The sequence below is a fragment of the Diabrotica undecimpunctata genome, chromosome 2 (assembly GCF_040954645.1).
Source record: "Diabrotica undecimpunctata isolate CICGRU chromosome 2, icDiaUnde3, whole genome shotgun sequence".
NCBI lineage: Eukaryota > Metazoa > Arthropoda > Insecta > Coleoptera > Chrysomelidae > Diabrotica > Diabrotica undecimpunctata.
In genome coordinates, this window is record NC_092804.1 from 55,812,411 (window position 1) to 55,826,038 (window position 13,628).

General features: G+C 33.4%; 1 protein-coding gene across 1 annotated transcript in view; it reads right to left on the bottom strand.

Annotated features, from left to right (window-relative positions):
• LOC140434565 (lysocardiolipin acyltransferase 1-like) overlaps positions 1–13,628 on the bottom strand; it is a 55,433-nt gene that overhangs the window by 8,824 nt on the left and 32,981 nt on the right. Inside the window, exon 6 of the mRNA XM_072522917.1 lies at positions 3,575–3,759. Coding sequence (XP_072379018.1) covers positions 3,575–3,759 — 185 coding nt within the window. The remainder of the gene's footprint in view (positions 1–3,574; positions 3,760–13,628) is intronic.

Sequence of the window (13,628 nt, forward strand, 5' to 3'; positions counted from 1 at the left end):
ACGTAACCACTGGATTAACAGGAAATTCTAAGCGATGTTAAAAAAGTTGAGGTCATGACCCCATATACTTTCTTAATACTGCTCTGTATATGTACAAACATGTTTCTTTATTAAATATATATATAAAAAAAATTAAATTTAAAAATTAAATGCCTCTGTACTGTATTTACCTTCCCTTAAAAAAATTGAGATTTGTTAAATATCTAAATGTCAATTTTGATTACTTCATAAAGCAAAACCTTTCATATTATTACGACAGTTTCGTGAGATTTATTTTATATAAAAAAATCCCTTGACGAAAAAGAAGTAATGAAGAAGTCTAGAATTTTCGAGACGTCATTTAAAGTTCCTGAAATGAAAGATTATTTACATAATCTTTGAAGAGACAAATTCTAGGCGCCAGTAAATCAAGGTCAAACTTTATTTTATCGATACAAAACAAAAAATTTTATTTGATCCTTTTATAACACTTGCAGACTCTTTTCTTCTTCTTTTTCTTCTCTGTTTTATATAGACTTGACTCTTTGTCTGTTTTTCAGTGTGCCTTCAGTAAGTTGTCGTTCCATCGTTTTCGTAGTGTTCCTTCTGATCTTCTTTTACTACTCTATTTGTTGTAATTCGACTTATATGATCGTTCCATTCTAGTCTTCTATTTCTTACCCACTCCTTGATGTTCGCCACCTTGCATCTATGTCATATAGCTGTACTTTTAGCTCTGTCCCATAGTGTTTTAATATCAAGTGTTTTCATCTCTGCCGTTTCTAACATCGTTTTTGTCCTCTCTGTGTCAGGTCGTGTTTCTGCCGCGTATATCATCATTGGTCTGATGGCTGTTTTGTAAATTCTGCCTTTCATTTCTTTCCCGATATTTTTATTTCTCCATATTGTTTCATTCAGGCAACCTGCGGCTCTGTTTGCTCTATTCACTTGATCTTACACCTCTGTTTCGAGCTTTCCGTAGCTATAATGTGATACCTAGATATTTAAACTCCATCACTTGTTCTATTATCTGACCTTCCAACTCCAATTTACATCTTAGTAAAGTTGCTGTTATAACAATGCATTTTGTCTTTTTTTTTGGGAAATTAACATTTTAAATTATAATAAATAAGCGGTTGTATACTCATACGTTGTAAATCATCTTCACTTTAAGAGAGCAGTATTGCGTCTTCTGGATAGCAGATTATTTTAAGTTGTTTTTCTCCCATTTAGTACCCTTTTTTAGTTCTTACTTTTTTTAATATTTCATACATAATCAGATTGAACAATAGAGGACTCAGGGAATATCCCTGTCTTATCTCATTGCCAGCTTTAATAGGGTCAGTTAGTTCTTCTTCTACTTTTACTTTTATTGTGTTGTTTTGGTAGATATTTTCGATCGTTTTGATTATTCCTAAAGGTATCTCTCTTATGTATAATAAGTGGATAACGTCCTTTAATTTGACCCGGTCAAATGCCTTCTTAAGATCCACGAAACATAGATATGCCTGTTTGTTGTATTCTAGTGATTTCTCTTACACTTGCCTCATTATAAATATAGCGTCGGTGTATGATCTTCCCGACCTAAAACCTTGTTGTTTTAGGTCGTGTAATAAATTAATTCCTCTGTCCAATTCCTCTGTCTTTTTAAAGAGAAGTATTAGGATGCTTGATCTCCATAATTGACGAATTCGGTTTTGTTCCATTATTTTTTGAGATCTCTCATTCTTTTTATATATTATTTACATAATATCTGAACCGTCAACTCTAGGCGCTAGGGAAACTAGGTTATCGTTATAAAAAAAACAATATGAATTGATCCTTTATAAACACATCTGTAGGTTTTATTCTTCTATCCGCACTAAATGGTTTTTAACAGTTGATCATAGAAATATTTTATTGCTTTTGAATTTACAAACTAGACAGCCATAAAAAGATCGTAAAATCTCCCCTTGCTTAAAATTCCTATAAATTGATAGTTTTTTGCCATAAAAAAATAGTCTCTCGTCCTTAGCTGGGTCAATATCAAGCGCTTTCTATGTAAACATCTCTTGTCATTAGTGGAACCATCACATCTCGCGTACAAGAAGTTATCTCACACTCTCAGAAGAATTATATCACGTCCTCAGTCGGACAATTCATCTCGCGCTCTACGTACAATTACGTTGTATCTCGCAGTTTTCAGTTAATAGAACTATATCTCGCCTTAGTGTCTATTTCGCTCTCTTTACATATACTCGACACAGCAAAGTAGGCATTTAAACTTACTTATTTACCAGACAAATTGTAAAAATAAAAGTGTTTGTAAAATTAAGTGTGCTCGAATAAAATAAAACTACTTAAACTCGCAGTCTACGATATTTCTTTATCATCGAATTTACCTTGCTTTGACAAAGATTAAATAATCAAAGTCTTTCATAATCAACCAGTTGAAGTTTGGTTCTCGTCTTGTATTGAGGAAAAGGGGCATTCACAACACCAGATATACAAACTTCTTCTCTACTCAATTTTCTTTCATATTTTGCGCTTTTCTTATTAACTTTTGGAGGTATAATCCTATTTATGTTTTGATGTTACGTAGCCAGATCATTGGTCTCCTGCTAGGATCACGTCTGCCTTCTATCATCGATTCCATTATCAGCTGCAGGAAGCTATATCTGTTTTGTCTAAATATTTCTTCAAAGTAAGCTGTTTTGCGTTTTTGATCATTTCTATAATTTTACGATCTCTATTCATGTTTCTTAAAATTTCTTCATCCCAAAACTTACTAAATGTCGTAATGTGCTGATCTTTAAAGTTCAAACTTCTCCTTTTTCTTCTAGTGTCGACTCTAATAATGAAGGTTGGGTATAACCATTGCAAATTCGTCTCCTCCATAAGGCAATGCATATATAATTTTATAACGTATCGTAGAGTCAGATCAAGATTTCGGGTAGTAAGAAATTGTCTCATAGATGGTAAGAGATGTGGAATAAAGCCTGCGATAATTCAATAATTTAATACTTTATTCTTAAGGTGCAGTAATTCCCTTGTATTTTTGTAGTTATCGTTCTTCTATCTACTAGGTTTCACTGTTCCTTTCATACATAGGGTGGTGACCAAAAGTTTATTTTCTTTTCTTTTCTTATGTTTATCTCACTCGTGAACTACTTGTCTAGCTCTGACGAACCCCGACCAAGACACCTCTACCAGACTAAAGTATCTTGTTTTATGTAACCGTATTGCTGTACTCTATTGCATGCATCTCCTATTTTTTATTGATCTATAATACAGATCGTAAATACCTTATACTATTACTTTTGGCACCGATTTCACCAAGAGTTACGACCTTATTTGTAGTAGGATCTCCATCTTCCGATTCATTGCTATTTTTCTGACACGTAACATTAAAAACAGTATTTATCTATTATAGTAAAATAAACGGAAGAAGCAGTACTCATTCACTGAATTATTGAAGCAAAATATAAAAAAATTATTAAAAAATAATGTGCGCAAAAAGAGCTAATGGAATTTGGAATTTAAAAGACTTTATAAAAACTGAAAAATAAGTTTTTAAACAGTTAATGTAACTGTATACAATTATTATGAAGCTTACCTCACCAAATGAACTTTAACAACTCTAGGAAATTTTCCTGCTAATATCCATTTTTCATTTTGGGGGATCACATCTGGGTATACTAAAATAATATCGTATACAGCATCCAGACTTTGTTTTTGTAATAATTGCTGCGTCAAATACACAAATCCTGTTGTTTTAGGATGCAAAACAGTTTCGTAAAGCTGAAAAAAAGATTTTCATTTTACGAAGTGTCATATATCAAAATGTCAAATATCGCAAACATTTACAACTTATTTGCAGAAGATTAGGATTTAGACCTTTAAACTAATTACAGATAAAACAAGAGCCTAAATCTTAACATAAAATACTCAAAAGCAAATGTTAGTTCTAAATAAAATATGAATAGCAGCATAATTAATTGTTAACTAAGAAGAATAATGGATAAATATACAATCGTATTATTAACAGAGAAATAAATTACTGATATTAAAATAATATCCAACGATTCTACTACATGGAACAGAAAACAATAATATTTCTTACGCTTGATAAAAACAGAGACCAAATATACTGAAGTAATTATAAAAGCATAGCTCTATTTAGCATTCCAGATGTAATATTGGCAGCAAAAATAAAAAAAAACAGCCAGAAAACTTGTGTAAAAGAGGAAAAATTTTACTGAGCAAAGTTTTAGTGAACAAAGTCAAAAATATAAAATACATTAATTAACCGAGTCGATAAGGTTATGGGATGTATCTCTTCTAATTGTCTCCTATCAGGTCTTTCTCGGTTTTCTACTCATATTCTTTCAAGTAACTAGAAACTTAACAACTTAGTATATCTTGTTTTATTTTGACTTCAGTATGTTTACCTAACTTAATGAAATCGTTATAATGTTATCGTTTTCCACCTCAGTCTTGTCCTGTCCCTATTTATATTTTCCATAGGCATTGATAATATCACCAATAACGGCCCAAACTGGAAAAGACTACTTTGCAAACATGCTAATGGAAAACAGAATAATTTACAACCAGTTAAAACATGAATGACCAGATTTTAACTCAAGGCTCCCCTTCATACTAAAGAAGTAAATAACGTTTGTAAATCGAATGGCCGAAATATAATCAAAGATTTGATTTTACGTTTAGAGCTTCTACATAGTCGCTCTGAGAAGTCCTGATATGTCGAAATACATACTTCTTTTTCTTCTTCTTTTTATGTAGACATGACTCTGTCTGTTTTACAATATGCCTCCAATAAGTTGTCGTTCCATCGTTATAGTGCTCCTTCTACTGATCGTCTTCCTATTGGGGATCCGTCTCTTCTCGTCTTTACTACTTTATCTGTTGCCATTCGGCTTATATAGCCGTTCCATTCTACGCTTCTATTCTTACCCAGTTCTTGATGTTCTCCACCTTGTCGTATATCTGTACTTCTAGCTCTGTCCCCTAGTGTCTTACCATCAATTTTTCTAATTGTTTTCATCTCTGCTGTTTCTAACATCCTTTTTGTCCTCTCTATGTCAGGGTCGTGTTTCTGCCGCGTATATCATTATTTATCTGATGACTGTTTTGTAAATTCTGCCTCTCATTTTTTTCCCAATATTTTTATTTCTCCATTGGTGCAACATACGTTGTAAACCATCTTCACTTTGAGAGAGTAGTATCGCGTCGTCTGCATAGCAGATTATTTTAAGTTATTTTTCTTCCATTTAGTATTATTTTTTAGTTCTTATTTTTTTTTTATTATTTCATCCATTATCAGGTTGAACAATAGAGGACTCGGGGAAAATCCCTATCTTATCCCATCGCCAACTTCAATAGGGCCGGTTAGTTCTTCTTTCACTTTTACTTTTATTGTGTTGTTTTGGTAGATATTTTCGATCGTTTTGATTATTCCTAGAGGTATTTCCCTTACGTACAATAAGTGGATGACGTCCTTTAATTTGACCCGGTCAAATGACTTCTTAAGGTCCACGAAACATAGATATGCCAGTTTGTTGTACTCTTATGATTTCTATTGCACTTGCCTCATTATAAGTATAGCGTCGGTGACCTAAAACCTTGTTGTCTTCTGCTAGTGATATCATTTCATTCAGTTTATTTGTTATCACTTTGGTTGTTAATTTTAGTGTTGTGTTTAATAAATTAATTCCTCTGTAATTTTACGGGCCTGATTTATCTCCCTTTTTGAAGAGAGGTGTTAGGATGATTGATCTCTATTCTTAAGGAATTCTGTTTTGTTTTATTATTTTTTTGGATTAGTTTTAATAATTGTTTGGTCAGATCTGTTCCTCCGTACTTTAGGAGTTCGTTCGGTATTCTGTCCTCTCCTGCTGATTTTCTATTTTTTAACTTTCTTATTGCTCTCTTTACGTCTTCCTCCTCAATATTTATTTCTTCGTTTGTCGTCACATCTGGTGTTGGTGGTTCATTATCGTCACTTTTAGCAAATATGGGTCGAAAGTAGTCTACCCATGTTTCTTTCTGAATGTTTTTCGTTTTTATTAGTTCGTTCATCTCTTTTCTTATTTCCTGATCATTCTCCATGTTTCTTTTTGTGTTCCATAGAAGTCGTGTTCCATCTGTTTTGAGAAGCTCTACCAGTGTTCCCTTTTTATTTGTCTAACTAAAGTATTCGTTTAATTTCTAATTCATTTGTAGTGGTAATATGCCTGTTGTGTTTGTTGTGTTCTGTATTGTAAAAAGGCTTTCTTCTTTTCTTCACATTTTGTCTTTACTTCCTCTCTAGACCATGGTGTTTTCTTTTTTGATATCTTAGTGTTCGTTACATTCCTCTCACCAAGCGATTCTGTTGCTGCGTTAATTATGTTATTTTTGAGAGTTTTCCAGCTTTCCTCGATGTTATCGTTTTCTAATATTTTATTTGGACAAAATCTCAAGAGTCGTATATCTAATTTTCAACCTGAATAAAAGATATTCCCTAAAATGTCTCCAGGCTTACGCACCTACCAGCGATTACTATCACAAAAAAGAATCTACAAAAAATACGTATAATGCAGAGGAAGATGGAAAGATCCATGCTGGAAATAAGTCAAAAAGAGCGAGTTCCAAATCAAGTGATCAGAAAGAAGACAGGGAAAGGGGGGCCAACTAGCAGATGGACCGATGACATAAACAGAATTGCTGAAAACTAAATAAAAAGGACACAAGATACAAGAAGAGGCAAGAACTTAGGGAGACCTATGTTCATCATCTGGAAATTTAGACTTTTTAGATAGATAGATCGTTTTTGGTCTTGTTCTTCAATACTCCGTGAATTTTATTCTGCAAATATGCCTAAATTTGTCAATATTGTTATCAACGTCTTTATTTATCTCAAAAGTTGTACGATACAATATTTCTATTTCTTATAGAACTCATGGTCTTATTGTAGTTATATAAAATTTACTTCTGTTTCCTTTAAATTTTTAGACAATGCATTACTCTCTAGAATATATTTCATCCATCCTGCTTTTACTCTACTAGACGTATCTCGCTATATTTGTCTATTGCTCTGTAATGCCGAGTTTTTACCATACTATTTGGATCATTAACGCCGTACTCAAATCACTTCTATATATTCTCTCTAGTCCTTTCTTTAAGATGACGTCATTTTAAGATAAAGACTCCATTACCATTCTTTGGTCTAAATGCCTTCAAATACCTTAAGATATTCCTCCTTTTGTATGAAAGTCTTATGTTGATCATAATGTGTCTTTCATGGCGCTTTATATCTTTGCTATTCTATTAATATAAGCTCTTGTATTAAGTCGATATATGTAGTTATTTTTTTTTAAAGAAGTACTATTTTCTACTTTTTTTTGTTTTTGAAATTTTATTGCCCTCTATGCCAAAATAGCTATGGTTCTATGGAAATCTTTCTTATTTCTGATATATCTACCGAGTGTTCAGTTTCAAGTGCTGATAATTCTGTTTTAACTTTATATCATCATCATCGTCATTCTAGCTTTACAATCCTCTTTGGGTCCTAGTCTCCTCAGTCCTCAAGAATTTCTATCGTCGTGCATATCCATCGCCTTCTACCTCCAAATACTCATTTGTATATTTCTCATACTTTCGATGTTATCAAGGAACTTTGATCTGGGTCTTCCTCTTTTTCTTTGCCAAAGGTCTATTAAGGAATGATTTTCTAGTTGGGTCAATTTGTTCCATCTGCGTTATATGCTCTGCCCACATCAGACGTCTATATTAATGAATGTTACGATATCTGACTCCTGGTATATTTTATAAAGTTCGAAGTTGTATCGTCTTCTCCACACTCCATGGTCATTTATCGCTCTATACATTCGTCTTAGTACGTTTCTTTCGAGATATCCTAACATTTTTTCATTTCTTTTTGTTAGAGTCCAGGTCTCTGAACCATATGTTATGACTGGACGTATTATTGTTTTGTAGAGTTTTACATTTGTATTTCTCAATATAATTGTTGATTAAAAAAGAAGATTAAGCCCAAAATAGTACCTGTTGGCCGTGAAAATTCTGCGGTAATTTTATTATCAGTATTGACGAGCGTTTCCAGGTATACAAATTCGTTAACTCCTTCGATGGCGTCGTTTTCTATATCAAGTGGGCGTAGGATATGAGGTTGCGTGCTTATTATTAAGCCCATTTTTGTAGCCGCTTGTTTTAGTGCTACATACGCCCCTCGTACAACGTTTTCCGTTCTCCCAACAATATTGATATCATCAGCATACGCAAGGATTTTCACTGATTTGTTGTATATTGAACTGGTGATTGTGATTTGTGACATACGAATTACTTTTTATAAAGCCACATTGAACAGTATACAGAAGAGAGGGTCTCCATGGTGCAGCCCGTTATTTGCTTTAAGATGTTCAGACAGTTCCCCCTGAATTCGTACCCTACATTTAACTTTTTCAAGGGTTGTTTTTACTAACTGATTTGGTACCATTAGGTCTTTCATTGCTCTGAACATTTCTCTGATATTTACAGAGTCGTAGGCTGCCTTGTAGTCTATAAATATGTAGCGAGTATATATACAGTATTCCAGTGGTTTTCTTTATAAAATTTTTCTGACGGTTGCAATCTGATGAATTCTCGATTTATGACGTCTGAAATAAACCTCTTACATATGGTGCCATACGGTGGCATAATATAGTGCAGGATATTGTAATACGCTGCCTTTAGGAGCGTAATTCCTCTGTGGTTAGAGCATTCAGATTTTTTTATCAAAATGTTTGTTATGCATGCAAAGTATTCCAATGATGAGCTTCTTAGTTTAGCTGAGAGATTATCTAATCCGGGTTATTTGTTTCTGGACATTGTTTTAACTGCGTCTTTAAATTCAAGAATCGTCGGTGGTTCCTCTTCCCTCTCGTTTGTTCCGCTTAGCTAATCTCTTTCGTCTTCCATATTAAATACCCGGTTAAAGTGTTTCACCGATCGATTCAATATATCTTTCCTTGTTGTTAATGTCCATTTCTCTTGATGTACTTTCTTATTATGGAATGTTTTGAATTATTTCCCTCTGTTAAAGTTTTCTATATTTAATTTCCTGATTTAAGTGATTTCGATTCTTTCTTTTGTGTATCCTCTTTACATTTCTCTTTTCTTAACTTAACTTTTCCTATCTTTATTTAAAACGATATCTTTTCCATTTGATAACCATTTTGTTCACTTTGGGAATCTTATACTTTGTTGCAACTTTGTGGCAAATTCTATGGTATAAGGGAGGACTCTATTATATCCATGAAATTACCAATAATCATTGTTGCGGATATTTCTATATAATCAAAGCATATACCGACTAATAGTACACCTTCCTTGTATCCTATATGATCGCAATGTGATAATGAGGAGTTCCATGTAAAAAATCATTCAAAATAACAATATAATAATTAAAACGTAAGCTAAGACTTTTGCAATATTAGTATGTGCATGTTTTTGCCCAAAATTACATACATATATTATAAAATTACATATTACATATACAGGGTGTCCAGAAACACTCCTGACAAATGAAGACCGGAGATTCCTCAGATAATTTTAAGACAATGTTTCCTGAACGAGCTAGGGCTCTTTCAAGATGACGCCTTGTAATTAGTTTTTTTTTAATACCTGCGGACACATCTATTTAGAAAAACGAAAACTGGTACGATTATTTATTATCTAGAGATAAATCGATTCCATTAATTGCAAATTTCTAGTACCGATTATAGGCGTCCGTTTTGGGGAGGTCAACGGTTATTTTAACGCATAACTTTTTTGTCTTTAACTTTTAAACATACGTGATAATAGATTATTAAATTTTCAGATACTCTAGTATTAGAGTTTAGAGTTTAGTCGGTAGAATACACCATTTTCTAAAAAAATCGATTTGAAAATGTTTCGCTTTTTCATCATTAAAGTTTAATATTTTTTGCACTATATAGTTGGCTTGGAACTGTCAACAGAAGTAACCTATGTTTTTCATTGTCAAATTCTTATCAGTTCGCAAAGCTTATCTTTTAGCTTTTTTCTTTGTGGCATTTAAACATAATTTCAATTCAACAAAAATGGTTTTAACTAATGAGGAATACGCTGATATGCATTTATTTTATGGCGAAATGAGGTGTAACGCTCGAACAGCACAACGTAGATATGCTGATAAATTTTCCAATCGTGAGCATACCACTCACTCAACATTTATAGCTCTTTATCAACGATTAAGAGAATCAGGTTGACTGGTATTAAAAAATAATGAAACAGGCCGACATAATGATGTAACAGCAGCACATGAAGATGTTATTTAAATGGAAGTTAAGGAAAATTCAAAAATTAGCGTTCGAAGACCATCTGCCATGTATCCCACAATTTCAAAATCTTCCGTAGGAAATATCTTACATAACGAAAATTTATATCATTTTTATTTAACAAAGGTAGAAGCACTGCTACAAGATTTTCCTGTTCGTGAAGAATTCGCTAGATGGTTACAAAATAGAAAAAACCAAAATGAAAAATTTTTTCAGATATATTTTGTTTTGAGACGCTTTGAGAAGCTACATTTATAAAAAATGGAATTTTTAATGTACATAATGCACATTATTATTCGTACGTTGGTGGCAATCCCCATATTGTTCAAGAATATAAACATCAGCATAAGATTAGCGTAATCGTCTGGATATGAGTGACGATTATCTGCAAAATGTTTTATCTGATTTGTTAGATGAGGTGCTTTTAAATATTTGGCAAAACTATTGGTTTATACATGACGGCTGTCCTTATACATGACGGCTGTCCGCTCGACTTTAGCAGGAATGCACGAGACTTCCTTAATAATAACTACGAAGACCACTGGATTGGAAGAGGCGGTCAGTCAGCAAGGTCGCCGGATTTAAATCTTTGCGATTATTTTGTTTGGGGATACATAAAAGCATTTGTTTATTCCGTTTCGATACAAAATCGTGCACAACTCTGGCTAAAGCTACAAAATACTTGCAATGAATTTAGAAACAACTTTGGAATTTTTCGGCATTATCTAAGCAAATTTACGCATAGAGACTAATGGTCATAACATTGAGCACCTTTTTTAACTATCTACGTTTGATACTACTTGTTCTTTTTTGTTAGTTTCGTTTCATCATAATAAATGCGTTGTTTTTAAAAACATTTAAATACAATTTTGTTTTCATTTGATTTTTTGCTTTTCAAACTTATTTACGAATTATGTGCTGCATTTATTGAAATTAAAAGATAATTTATAAAATTAATTAAGGTAAGTACCTATTAATTTAACTTTCATGAAGAAAAAACGAAAAATTTTCAAATCAATTTTTTTTTAAAACGGTGTATTCTACCGACTTAAAGTTAGAGTACCTTTTAATACTAGAATATCTGAAAACAAAAACAAAAAACAAAATATCTCCCAATAGGCGCAGAACTATCCAACATTCAGATGGACACAAACGAAATTGCATTCTGCACTGAATATACCTACCTAGGAATTGATTTCGACACCACAGGCACAGACAATAGGGAAATTAGAAAACGAATAACCCAGGCCCGTAGAACAATTGGATGCCTTAACGGAGTTCTTTGGAGCTCAGAAATTGGTAAAAGACGAAAATACAATATATATGAATCTCTCATAAAAACCAGCTTAACCTATGGTACAGAGACATGGAGACTAACAGAAAGCAATAAAAGAAAACTCGAAGCAACAGAAATGGATGTATTTAGACGATCACTTCGAATATCTAGAGCAGACAGAATTAGAAACGATGAAATAAGAAATCGGATGGGGGTAGATGGATCACTGGCAACAGACATAGAAAGGAAACAACTTATATGGTATGGCCATGTTCAAAGAATGCCAGAAACAAGACTACCAAAAATCGCCATGAAATGGATACCACCAAATCGTAAGAAACGAGGAAGACCAAAAAGAACATGGAAGGAGGGAATAACAAAGGTAATGAGCTCCCGAGACTTGACCGAAGAACAATGGAATGATAGAAATTCGTGGAAATTAGGCATCGGACAACGACGCAAGACGTTTTGAAACCGATATATATATATATATATATATATATATATATATATATATATATATATATATATATATATATATATATATATATATTGAATTTGAAATTTCCGCGGGAGCTATATGTGGTTTCAGTTGTTTTCCGGGTTTGACTCCGCGTTAAATATTTTTGGTTTTTAGAAAAACCATTGTTTTGACGACGTTTCGGCAAGGTCACACTTGCCATTGTCAAGTCAGATTCTGCTTCGTCTTGATGTTACAGGCGAACTGATTTCTCGGTCGCTGCACGCTGAGTTTAAATATCTTGTTGCGCTTCTTGTCATTGGTCCTGTGCGCAGAGTGGGCGTGGTCTTCTTCGCTATTTTAATTTTTACGTTTTTCTGCAGAATTGTTTTCCACGTATTTGGGAGTCTTTGGGCATCATCTCTGGTGTTTAAATTTTTCGGATGTTTTTCGATCTCTATGGCTTCTCTGATTACACGTTTGGCCTTATTTTCGATGTTGGCTAGCATTGTTGTTCCATTTAAGTCTATTTTATGTCCTGTGTTTATGACATGTTGTGCTAGGGATGAAGTTTTTTCTTTTCTTTCGATGGCGTTTCGATGTTCTTCGCGTCTAACCTGTATCCTTCGATTTGTTTGTCCGATGTACGATTTATCGCAGTCTTCACACGGGATCCTGTATACGCCTTGATTTTCTAATGCAACTTTTGTTTTTGCTGATGGTAATATGGTTGCTATTTTTCTGTCGGTGTTAAAAATAGTTTCTATTTTGTTTTTTCTTAGAACTCTGCTGATTTTGTCTGTCGTACCCTTTATATAGGGCAGGATAGTTTTACCGACTGGTTTTTCTTCTTTTTCTGGATCTTTGCTGTTGTTTCGGGATTTATGTGCTTTTTCAATCATGAACATGGAGAAACCATTTTTTCTTAGACTTGTTTTGACTTTGTGCATTTCTTCATTCTTATGGTCCTCATCTGCCAGTTTCTCAGATCTTGTTATTAAGGTTTTTATTACCGAATTTAATTGTGCAGGATGATGGTGTGAGTCTGCGTGTAAGTATCTGTCAGTATGGGTTGGTTTTCGGTATACTGTATGTCCTATGCTTCCATCTTCTTTCTTAATAACTAACACATCTAGGAATGGAAGTTGTTGGTTATTCTCCCGTTCCATGGTAAACTGTATTTTTGGATGGATATTGTTAATGTGTTGTAGAAATTTATTAAGTTTCTCTTCTCCGTGCGTCCAGATAATAAATGTGTCGTCAACATACCTAAGCCACAGTTTGGGTTTATGCTCTGCTGTTTCTATTGCTTTTGATTCCATATCTTGCATAAAAAGGTTGGCTATTACGGGGGACAGTGGTGAACCCATCGGTGCTCCTTCGACTTGTTTGTACCTCTGGTCCTTGTAGATGAAGTAGGTGTTGTTTAAGCAATGCCTCGTTAAGTTTAGTGTATCCTGTGGTATTGGATATTTTCTATGTATAATTTCTAATGTTTCTTCTACTGGGACATTGGTGAATAATGAGATTACATCAAAGCTCACTAATAAGTGTTCAGGTTCCAGAATAACGTCCTTGA